The sequence below is a fragment of the Mobula birostris genome, chromosome 9, assembly GCF_030028105.1.
Source record: "Mobula birostris isolate sMobBir1 chromosome 9, sMobBir1.hap1, whole genome shotgun sequence".
Classification (NCBI taxonomy): Eukaryota; Metazoa; Chordata; class Chondrichthyes; order Myliobatiformes; family Myliobatidae; genus Mobula; species Mobula birostris.
The window spans coordinates 142,871,883-142,884,350 of record NC_092378.1 but is presented as its reverse complement, the minus strand read 5'-3'; the positions used below and the strand labels follow the sequence as shown (position 1 = coordinate 142,884,350).

Sequence of the window (12,468 nt, the reverse complement as noted above, 5' to 3'; positions counted from 1 at the left end):
CATTTTCTTAAGAGCATGTTGAGGTGGATGAAAATAAATGTGACACTCCAATAGCTGAAATAAGAGAAAACTATACTTTGGGTTATAGTCATTTCACTGAGTATATAGTACTTTTGAAATTACCTTATAAATGATCATGAATTTGAGCACTCTAAATGGAGGTGCAGTAATTGAGCAGAAGTTGTAAGATTTCAGAAATATCTTTTAATTATTTGGAAGATAATAGGAAGCTTATTTAGATTTTGGAATCTTTGCAGAACACTTTGGAGCAGCAACAATGTGAAGTTTTCAGGGGTTTGTTGGAATCCCCTCAAACAATATTTTTTCCTTTTCTCTCTTGCTTTAGGTTTCCAAAAGGGGCTCATGTTGAAACTTTGGAGAATGAAAAGGTAATAAATTAAATGTCAAATAAACGTAGCTGGAATGTTAATGTTGCCTGAGGAAAAATACGTAAACGACGAGATTTTGTTAGAATTTTAATGGATAGTAAATGGAGTTGATGTATAATCACTGAAGGAGAAGTTTATTAACTGTAAATGTTCTAATAATTTACCCTTGTTTTGAATTGCCCTCTCAAACACTGAGATATATTTATCAACAGCTTTATGCTCTTTGTCCTCCTTGAACAACACTTTACTAAGAAATCATTTCAGAAGCGGTATGGCTACTCAACACTTGTTAGCAGAAAGATGTATCAAAGCTATTCAGGCAGTGATCTGCTCAAAGTATAAGTGGAAAAATCTTCCCAGATTCATTAAAAAGACCTCACACCAAGCAGAACATGCCTAAACGATAAAATACTGAGAATTATAGAGGAAAATGTAGAGAATGGGTCCATAAGTCTCTGGAGATACAGAACGAGTTGATCAATGATGCATCCACAACAAAAGACATAGGTGCAAATTAGGGCATTCAGCCCATTGTGTCTGTTCTGCCTTTCCATTATGGCTTTTTTTAAAAAATTACTCTCAACCCCATTCTCCTGCCTTCTTCCTGTAACCTTAGCTGTCCTTACTAATCAAACTTCGCTTTAAATATATCCAATGAGTTGGCCTCCACAGCCATCTGTGGCAATAAATTCCACAGATTCACCACTCTCTGGCTAAAGAAATTACTCTTCATCTCTGTTCTGAAGGAACATCCTTCTATTCTGTAGCTGTGCCCTCTGGACCTAGACTCCCCCACTATAGGAAACATCCTCTCCACATCCACTCTGTCTGGGCCTTTAATATCCAATATTCAATGTGTGCCTTATTTGCGGAGCAAGAAATACTAGAGTAGAGTTAATATTACAACTGTATTAAGGAAAATAAATCTAGTTAGGTCACAGACGTGTGAAAAGTCGTAGTTGCCAGGAACCAAATGGTAGCACTGAAAAGGCTGAAGAAGGGATTTGAGAATGTTGTCAGATATTTAAATTTGGAGCCAAGTGTTTTAAATGATGCCTGGTTAAATCTGTGCTAGCACCCTTTCCAGCAAAACATTCAAAACTATTTCTTCTTTACATTTCCCTAAGACGGAATTTTGTTCCTCTACCACAAGCCATAGCAGAATTAGGACATTTGGCCTGTCAAGTCTGCTCTGCCATTCATCATTGTTGATTTATTATACCTCTCGCCCCATCCTGTCTCCTCCATGTAACCTTTGATGCCCTGACAAAGCAAGAACTTATCAACTCATTCCTGTTCTGAATGGGCGTCACTATTCTGAGGCTGCGTCCTTCTGTCCTAGATATTCTCACTATAGGAAACATCCTCTCCTCATTCAGTCCATTTAGGCCTTTCAATATTCGATGGGTATCAGTGAGATCCAGGAATTTTTTTCCCTCCCCATGTGTTCAGATGCTTTGGGAAAGTAGGTGTGTTTTATTTTAATTTTAAGGAGAAATGCATATCAATAAGCAATTAAACTTAATGTTTTAAACACTTTGCCTTGCAGAAAGAGAGATATATTGTGGTCAGTAAGCTGGATGAGGAGGAACGAAGAAAGAGAGAAGAACAGAAAAGAGCAAAAGAGCAGGTGTGTGTTTGTTCATCACTTTCTAATGATTTGGCATGTTTCCTCTTAAAATTTGATGCTGAATTTGGAAATGCTGAACTTGTTTGAAGAGCTGTGGCTGTCATGCAGGTATTGGAAAATGTTCTGCTTGTCTTGGGTGCTTTGGATAAGAATTTAATTTAAGTCACCTTTTAATTAAAAGAAGGAATGAAAGAACATCTGATTCTGGTTTCTAAAAATGCTGTAGGGGATGGGAATCGTGCCGAGTATTTCAGCTATTGGATTTCAAATCTCATATATGCAATAGCAAAGTTTATTTTGTTGGATATACATTTTTGAAGTAGCTTTACTACTTTAAGCATTAAAATTGCACACTTTATTGTTAAAACTTACATTTCAAGGACCTCTCTGTTCAGAAGCTTGCCAGTTGATTTGACTTTTTACGTTTTACCAATGATACCAAGGAGTATTTACAACACTAATGTAATGCAAGATCTTGTGAAGTACAACTAAAACAGACTACTAGAAATACCCAGCAGGCTGGGCAGCATCTATGGGAAAAGAAATAGTTGTTTCAGGTTGGAGAACCCTGAAAAGAACTTAGGAGGGGACAAAAGAAACATGTAAAGTTATGGGGAGGGAGATGTCTAATGGATGGGGATAAGGTGTAAGAAGGCTATCTGGTCAGTGGGTGAACGAGGGCAGTTAGAAGATAAACTACAGACAAAAGAATGCAGGAGATGTGAAATGCAGAGTAGGGGGACCGGCCCAGCAAGTCAGGCCTGGGCATTTGCTGCGTACTCAGAACGAAAAAATGGTGGGGGCTTGGGGGAAGAAATAAGATGAGCTGATAATACAGATGGATGACTAATACATGTAGAGAAATTAAGCTACACAGAGCTCTCCAGAAAGAGTAATTAAAAACTAAATGGCTGTAATGGTGCTGATTATTACTGGAATGGCTGTATAGTAACCAGCTGTCTTATTTGCAGGAAGAAATGAATGATGCGGTGGGATTTTCCAAAGTAATATACGCCATTTCAAAATCGGTGAGTCTTTTCTAAAACAATTGAAAGGTAATTTACTGAGTATTTTATGATTCATCTCATTTATTTGTTTCTTTAAAATGGTAACTTATCTTTTCCTTTGGGTCTACTGTACTTCATGATGATTCCAGATCACAGTAAGCATGTTAATATTGAGATGTGTTTGGAAGACACCTTTATTTTAAGTACTTTGGAGTACACGAGTAAGATGTTGCATAGGTTTTGATGAAACTTGGGAAGGAGCTCCTCAGCTTGGAGGTCCAATTCAGGTTCATTGCATTAACTCTTGCGGTAAGTAGTCATTCTGTGGAAGGATATTGAGTAGGGTGGGCCTATGTTCAGTGAAGTTGAGAAATGAGGTGACCTCATAGAAGTGGAGCTGGGGAAGAGACTCCATGATATGACCTGTACTGTGCCGACTGTGTTGTTTATTATTATTTATTGTAGTGCCTGCACTGTTTTGTGCACTTTATGCAGTCCTGGATAGGTCTGCAGTCTAGCGTAGTTTTTGTGTTTTTTCTTACATAGTTCAGTATAGTTTTTGTATTGGTTCATGTAGCACCATGGTCCTGGAAAACATTGTCTCATCTTTACTATGTTCTGTACCAGCAGTTATGGTTGAAATGACAATAAAAAGTGACTTGACTTGACTTGAACAATCTGGACTCGAGATCCTGCTTCATTTCTGTGTTGCTGTGCTTTTCTCTGCACTTGTAGGAAAGCTGGTATTCCACATCGAGTTTTGTATACACTCACTGGCCACTATGTTAGGTACAGGGGTGGAACCCGGTGTGATTTTCTGCTGCCGTAGCTCATCCACTTCAAGGTTTGGTGTATTGTCCATTTAGAGATGCTCTTCTGCACACCACTGTTGTAACACGTGGTTATTTGAGTTACTGTTGCCTTCCTGTTAGGTTGAACCACTCTGACCATTCTCCTTTGATCTCTCTCATTAAAACGATGTATTTGCCCAGAGATTGCTGCCCACTGTATGTTTTTTTTTGCACCATTCTCTAAACTCCAGAGCAGGAATTTCCAACCTTTTTTATGGGGTCTGTGGACCCCAGCTTAAGAACCCTACTGTAGAGGGTGCTGTATGTGGAAAATCCTAGGAGATCAGGAGTTTCTGAGGTACTCATTCCCCCTACCTGGAACTCCCATCATTCCACAATCAAAGTCACTTAGATCACATTTCTTTTCCATTCTGATGTTTAGTCTGACCAGCAACTGAACCTCTAAACCATGTCTGCATGCTTTTATACATTGAGTTGCTGCTACATGATTGGCTGATTGGATATTTGCATTAATATGCAGATGTACTTAACAAAGTGGCTACTGAGTGTATGTGCATGTGCTTTCTTGTAAATAGCATTGTGGTATTTTGACTTGATGCTGTTCTTTTTTTTTGCACATGGTTTGGTTTTGCACTCCTACTGCATTGTTGCAATCATTTTTATCAAGGTATCTAGTTTTGAGAGTGATTAAGCAAGATGTGCTTTGTGAAAGTTGAAATAAGGGCACTTCTGGTTTTGAATAGATGATATTGACGCAGTGGCTGAAAAATTATTGCAAGATTGCGAATATTTAGGAGTCTTGTTTGCAGTGTATGTAAGTGGCATTGCAACATTTCTTGCCAGGTTTTCAGCATAGTCTGAGCACAAAACATCTATGAAACAGATGGCAAAGCAGCAGCATCTAGAATTTGAGCTCTCGGAAAGAAATACTCAGAACCAGGTTTAATATCTCTGGCATATGTCATGAAGTTTGTCGTTTTGAGGCAGCAGTACAGTGTAATACGTAAATTTATAAATTATAGCAAAAATAAAGTGGATTCCAGTTATCACTGGGACAGGTACATTTTGGCCCTATTCAGTAGCTGCCCCAATTCAACAAAGTTTCATGAAAATAGTTCAGAAGATACTAAAAATAAGACAAACTGAGAGCAAATTGTGTATTTAAATGAAATACAGAAGACATTAGAACACTATTAATGTTACTATAGTATTATAAATTGTATTAGTTCCTAATTAAGGATGCAAAAATTAATTTATTGTACACTGCTGCGTTCTTTTGATTCACTATAAATGAACAGTATCAGTACAGACACCTTATGCAGGTAATGGACTGCCTTCATACAATGCTTTTGACGATTGGATCCTCCAATTCATTTTCTTTGTAGCATTCGGGATTATTGTTGATACCTTCAAATTCCTCACAGTTCCAAAATTGATGAAGTAGTGAAATCGTTTCAATTTTCACTCCCAACCGTTTCTGGTATCTCCTAACCTGAATACTTAAAACTGTGGTGAGCAAAACAGTTCTGAGTTGTCCTACTACTTATTCCTTGGCTATCAGTGACAAAAATCACTGCATTTTGAGCACACACACATGCCAAATGATGCGGTTTTAAAAACTGTTCACTCCAAGCATCGTATAACGGCCACACAAGCACCTCCTCTCTGGTATTAATGAGAAGAGGCTTTGTCCTAGGTGATGGGGTTCCTTTATAGTGGATGTTACCTTTTTGAGGCATCGCCTTTTGAAGATGTCTTTGATGCTGGGGAGGCTAGTGCCCATGGTGGAACTGGCTGACTTTGCAACCCTTTTCAGCTTTTTCCTATCCTGTGCAGTGCTCCCCCACCATACCAGACAGTGATGTATCCAGTTAGAATACTCTCCCCAGTACATCTGTAGAAATTTGCTAGAGTCAGTACTGTTGACTGAGATCCAATTTATAGATTCCTGTTTATAGTTTCATTGCTACAATGGTTAGTGACATTTCTTCTGCATAGTTCTTGCTTTGGTTATAGTGGAAGGGCAAGCAAGGTTAAGTGGTCAAATGACCCATGTTTGACATGGAAAGCTAAATTCTGTTGGAAATTGCCACAAAGCGATTTCTGATTCAAAATGTTCTTAATTAATGTCTTGTTCCAGTGGACATTTGGTACAGGAATGAGATTAGCTGTTCAGCGGCATTGAGCTTAGTTTAACATCCGTGGCTCTAACCCAAATCCTGTCCAACTGCTGCCAGTGAAATCTCCCACAATGGTCGTTGTATGTTGGTCCCTTGAGCTGCCAACTGTTATACCATATCAGTTTACTATCTGCACATTCTGATGCACAGTTTTATTGTCAGTTTAATTTGGAGAGAACATCTAATATTTCTGATTTCAGATTTTGAGGATGGATTATCAGATTATCAAATTGTTAGAAAATATCAGCTGCTTTTTTTCAGTCCTTTTTCCTTCTCTGATTTGTAATTCTACATTTCAGGTGCAGGCAAAGTACATAAATACCCATCATTTGTCTCTAGGCCTTGCTTGTGCCTGAGAACGTTTATCTCAAAGGTTATTGGGCATGGAATGACCATTCAGTCTTTAATTTCTGCTTTAATCTGCATGAACATCTATTTTCTAACTTCTGGTAATTTCTCACCTTCTCCCCCTTTTCTCTTTTTCCATTCCTTATTCTGGCTCCCTTCGTGGCTCTTCTCTTCTTCTCACCTGCCTATCACCTCCCTCTGGTGCCCCCGCCCCTTCTCTTTCTGCCACAGTCCGCTCTCCTCTCCTGTCAGATCTCCCAGCTTTTAATTTCAAAGCCCTCCCCCAACCACTTGACATCACCTAACACCTTCTACCTTGTACTCCTCTCCCCTCACCTTCTAAATCTGGCTTCTTTCCCCTCCGTTTCCAGTCCTGGGGAAAGGTCTGGCCTGAAATGACAACTCTATTTCTTTCCATAGATGCTCCTTAGCATTTTGTGTGTGTTACGTTAATAATGCTAACTAGTTCTCACCTGAAACTTTCTTGGTGACCTCTTAAAAGTTCCTGTGCAAACTGTCTATTGCACTCTTTCAGGTTTCTATACCAATATACCTCTGCCTCTGGGTAGTATGTTTAAGATGGTCATATCTTAAATAATTTCTAGTTTAGATGTAAAACTTCTGTTACTGAAAGGACCTCCAAAAGCCTTCATAATTTTGATTACCTTTGTTTTTTCTCCTTTCTATGTGCTCTAGTCTGGGGAAAGAAATCTCACCATGTAACTCTTGCCTTTTATACCACCTCTGCACCCTTTTGCTGGCATTTAAACTTCCTATGTACAATGCCAGCTCTGGCCCACCAAAGCTACTTCTGAGTCCTGACGAAGGGTCTCGGCCTGAAACGTCGACTGCACCTCTTCCTAGAGATGCTGCCTGGCCTGCTGCATTCACCAGCAACTTTTATGTGTGTTGTTTCCTGAGGGCTATTTTATTTCACTATTCCAGAATTGAGGTTCGCTACATTTTACCTTTGGTCACTCAAATGCTCATCTGCCTTGAGCCTTTGAGTAACCCCAGGTTGCTTTTGACATTTGAGCCAATGTTTAATGAAATCGCCACTTTCCGTAGGGGCCCTTTGTCAATCTGTCATGAAGGACTTTGTCAAATTCACACTCACTACAGTGAATGCAGTATCCTCCTCAAAAAAAATAATTTGAGTTACTTGGCCACTGCCTTCCTTCACCACTATTGAAAGGTCTAAGTTCCTCAGTCCTAATTTGTACTGTCCCTCAATTTTTTTTTCTCAACAGTTTGCTGCTGCTGTTATCAAACTGGCTTGTAATTACTTGATCTAATACTTTTTCCTTTCTTCAATTTATCTCAACTTCTTTCCTGCAGGTTGAATGCTTGATATCGGTCATTAGTTTTCTGTTGGCTCTTTCGACTATCTCTAATGTTTCTTGCCATTCATTCTTGGGAGTGTGGGGAGGGTGTCTAGAATTAGAAAGCTCTCCGGTTTCCCTTTGTCTTGAAGTTTGGGCATTTTTACTGTTTACCCTATTTTGCACGTGGGATCTTGGACTTTAAAAGATTGTTTTGTGCTTGAATTCCTTTCTTTATCTTAAAAGCTCAACTCTTTGCATTCTGTTTAGTAGAGCCTGTAGTCATCAATCCTAATAGAGGAATTGGGAGGTTATAATTAAAAATTCTTGAATCTCACTCAGATTTTTAATTGCTTTTGTAACATGGAAGCCAGCATGGAGAACTGTTGAGGGTAACTGAATGAAACTTGATGTTAAACAGTCTAGAAGTGTCTCTTGTTCAGTTACCTCCACTGGGTTTTCCTACAGGCAAGGATTGGGGGCTAATCAGTTGTTAGCTTTCTGTTTGCTGCTCTAAGAGTGCGAGTGAATGAATGAACACGTCTAATGCCAACTAATTTGTACGTAGTAGTGAGCTTAAAACTAAAATAGAGAAGCCTTGAAGGACCATGAGATGAACGATTTTTATTCTGGGGCATCTTTCAGAGGGTGGAGGCTGTGGGAGGGTAAATCATTTACTGGTGTTAAATTCTGAAACAAAAATGCCAAATCCTAAGCAACACACGAATTGCTGGAGGAACTTAGCAGGTCAGGCAGCATCTCTGGTAGAGAAAAAACAGTTGGCATTTCGGGCAGAGACCCTTCGTCAGGATTGAAAAAGGAAGGGGGAAGATGCCAGAATAAAAAGGTGGGGGGAGGGGGAGAGGAAGGTGATAGGTGAAGCCAGGTGGGCAGGAATGGTCAATGGCTGGAGAAGAAGGAATCTAATAGGAGAGGAGTGTGGACCATAGGAGAAAGGGATGGAGGAGGGAACCCTGGGGGAAGTAATTGGCAGGTGAGAAGAAATAAAAGGTCAGAGTAGGGAATGGGGGCCGGTGTGGAAATTGTTTACCGGAATGAAATCAATATTCATGCCATTAAGTTGGAGGTTACCCAGATGAAATATAAAGCATTGCTCCTCCATAATTTTATTTGTTTTATCTCTGAGGATCCAAGTAGTTTTTACTCATTGCAGTTGATCGGTAATTTTTGAGTTAGTTGGCAGTTGTTCTCAGCAATTCCATTTGCAGGACTTCACCCCTACCTCATGAAGGCTAATGTCTATGAGCTTTTCAAGTCCAAGTCCATTCAACCATACTTGTATACAGCTAAGTGAAACATTGTTTCTCTGCGGCCAATTGTGCAAAACACAGCATTTACAGTCACAAAATAAAATTAGCACCAGTCCCTGAGTGACAAGGCCTAAAGATTGACGGGTTGAAATAAAGTGAGGAGGTGCATGTTTATGTAGGACTGTATAATGTCACTGGCACTATTGTAATAAAACAAGCAGTGGTATAAATGTGTGAAACAGCAACAATAAAAGATGAGAAGTGACCAGTGCAGGATGACAGTGTGTCTGAGTTGGGGAGGGGGTGATGGATTCAGACAGGGTGTAGATGTGTGCTGGGTGACAGCAGAGTGTTAAGTCAAACAGCCTGGGGGAAGTAGCTGTTAAACACCCTGACAGTTCTGGTTCTTGTGCTGGGGTACCTCCAGGCGGCAGAAGGTCAAAGAGATTGTTGTAAGGATGGAAAGATCTTTTTAAGAGTGCAGATGTATTGGCAAAAGTAGGAGATACTTCTTGATTCAGAGCATTGGCACAGCTATACTGTGTAAACAGCATTTCTATTAAAGAAGTGAAGAACTCTGAGGCCCTTTGCACAATAATTTTAGTAGCTCCTGCAAACTCCTCTTTAAATGACTAGGTGTTATGTTCTTCAGAGGTGAGGAACAAAGGCTTAATGTGCTGTGGGAAGAGCCTAGTAGATGGAAGGTATTATATGGATTGCAGTTATGACTATTGTTTTTGGAGAAGGTAAAGATAAGAAATTGTTTCAAAGCAGTAGTATTTTTTTTCCTAGGGGAAATTGGTTGTAGGACACAACATGCTACTGGATGTCATGCATACAATTCACCAGTTCTTCTGCCCGTTGCCCGACGTAAGTATTGATCCTTTTTAAAGTGACCTTTCATTTTGGAATGGCTCTTGGTTATTATTTGTGTAATATTTTGAGTGGTTGTCATAAGAATATTCATAATTAGTTCAGTGCTATGAATTCTTTCTCTTTGATGAATGTGAACAGCTGCCTGCTGTCTCTTCAGGAAGATGATCTGTGTTGCTCAAGACTGTTGCTGAGGAGAAAACCTTGCAGAGTAATGCTGTGGCCTTGGTAATCTCTCAATCCCTTTCCCATCGAGAGACCTTCTCAGGATTACAGCAGCTCTTTATGGCAAGGCCACAAAACATAGCAGCAGAATTAGGCCATTCAGCCCATTGAATCTGCTCCGCCATTCCATCATAGCTGATTTATTATCCCTTTCGACCTCATTCTTTTGCTTTCTTCCTGTAACTTTTGACACTCTTACAATCAAAAGCCTATCAACCTCTCCTTTAACTATATCCGATAACTTGGCCTTCACAGCTGTTTATGGCAATGAACTCCATAGATTTCCAACTCTCTGGCTAAAGAAATTCCTCCTCATCTCTGTTCTAAAGTGATCTCCTATTCTGAGGATGTGCCCTCTGGTCCTAGACTCCCTCACTATAGAAAACATGTAAGAGACAGAGCCCAAGTTTATCTGCAAAGAAGCTGTATTGTCTAGCACACAATATGCCATACACATTGATCAACTTCTCAGAATATAAATGAGAGAAACATTTAAAGCTTCAATTGTTCTGACTTTTATGTTTCTGTTTTTCCCAATGTAGGAGCTAAATGAATTTAAAGAAGTAACAACGAGTGTATTTCCCAGGTGCGTTTCATCCTTCTGTGGAGGGAATTGTGATATTGAGGCAGTCAGGTGACTTGAGGAAATGTGGATTGTCCAGAGCTGAAAAGTTATTGATATTTTTGCGAAATTATCATTGTAATTGTTGATTGTAAGATGTTTCTTGCTTTGATTTTTGACATTGTAATATGTCTTTTTTGCACCAAGGCTTCTGGATACAAAACTCATGGCAAGCACGCATCCTTTTAAGGTAAATTGGTTATATTTTATTAAGTATACTTGCCATTCTTTAAACGACAAAGGTGAAGTACTCTGAGACCATTTTTATTGGTATTAGTCATCCTACCACTAACGTAAGCCCATGTGGTCAGTGCTATTGAATTACTCTGGTGCCTCTGCCAGCCTGGAACTGGGCCAAGCCAGATATGCAGTTGGGCCGTGTTTCCAGGGTTATGTTGAAGTGAGCAAGTAAATTGATGCAATAAGCATTCTGTCACATCACGTCCTCGTTGTTATCTTTAGTTCAGACTGTCAGCAGAGATGCTCTAAACTTAAAAATCACATTTTGCAGTTAATCTTTGAAATAGTCATAATGTTTGCTTTTTAAAATTTAATTTCAAAGGTTTAATATTTGGCATGCAAGTATCTTGTAATCTCAAAGCCATGTGATTGTGAAGATCAATGTCTCGGCGCTGAAGTGACTCCACAGCCTGTAGACTCACTTTAAGGGACTCCACTGTTCAAGTTCTATGTATTATTTGTTTAATTTTTTAAAATTATTTGAGTAATTTGTTATCTTTTGCAAATTAGATGTTTTTGTGTATGTTTTTTGTGGTTTCTTTGGTGGGTGTCTGCAAGAAGATGAATTTCAAAGTTGTAGATGGTGTATCCACTTGGATAATAAGTTTACTTTTGAACTTCAAATTATCTCTTCGTTTATAAATTTGCTTCAGAAATTAGCCTTTTGTAGTTTTACTATACAAACAAAATGTGTTTAGGAAAATAGTTGATCACGCCAGTGCTTCAGTGTTGTGTGGTGTAATGGTTTTGCTAAACACCCACTTGCATCTGTTCTGAACTTAATTTCATTTTTTTACACTTATTTCTCAGTTTAGTCACTAGATGGAGTTTTGACATTGGGAAAGGCAACAACATTTTGCACTATCTTGCCTTGTATGTAGTGAGCAGTACAGATTTCCTATTTGGGGGTGGAGGAATCGTGTATCACCTCAAGAATGTGACCACTGTTTTAAGCTTCTAAATGTAGGTTTGTTACAAATGTAACTTAAATCAGAAACACTTGGAGGTTCCAAAGACTATCACCAGAACATATCGTTTTATCCAATATATTTGGAAATGGAATTAGTTTATTATTATCACATGTACCACGATACATAAAACCATAAGACTTAGCAAAATTGGGTTGTTCGACCCTTCGAGTCTGCTCAGCTATTCCATCATGGCTGAGCTATCCCTCTCAACCCCATTTTCCTGCCTTCTCCCCATTACCTCTGACATCCTGATTAATCAAGAACCTATCAATCCCCGCCTTGAAAATACCCAATGACTTGGCCTGCACAGCTCTCTGTGGCAATGAATTCCACAGATTCACCCTCTCAAAAGAATTTTTTCCTCATCTCTGTTCTCGGTGTATGTCCCTTTTTCCTGAGGCTGTGCCCTCTGGTAGTAGACTCCCCCACAGTGGGGAAACATTCTGTCCATATCCACTCTATCTAGATCATTTAATGTGATAGGTTTCAATGATATCAACTCTCATTTCTTTAAACTCTGGCGAGTACAGGCCTAGAACCCTCAAATGCTCCTCAGATGTTAACCCTTCATTCCTGTG

General features: G+C 39.3%; 1 protein-coding gene across 4 annotated transcripts in view; it reads left to right on the top strand.

Annotated features, from left to right (window-relative positions):
* Nucleotides 1–12,468, top strand: part of parn (poly(A)-specific ribonuclease (deadenylation nuclease)) — a 159,734-nt gene that overhangs the window by 25,633 nt on the left and 121,633 nt on the right. For all 4 annotated transcript variants that reach the window (XM_072269025.1, XM_072269022.1, XM_072269023.1 and 1 more), the window contains exons 10-15: nt 347–389; nt 1,939–2,019; nt 2,991–3,047; nt 9,752–9,829; nt 10,600–10,643; nt 10,827–10,869. In XM_072269025.1, coding sequence (XP_072125126.1) covers nt 347–389; nt 1,939–2,019; nt 2,991–3,047; nt 9,752–9,829; nt 10,600–10,643; nt 10,827–10,869 — 346 coding nt within the window. The remainder of the gene's footprint in view (nt 1–346; nt 390–1,938; nt 2,020–2,990; nt 3,048–9,751; nt 9,830–10,599; nt 10,644–10,826; nt 10,870–12,468) is intronic.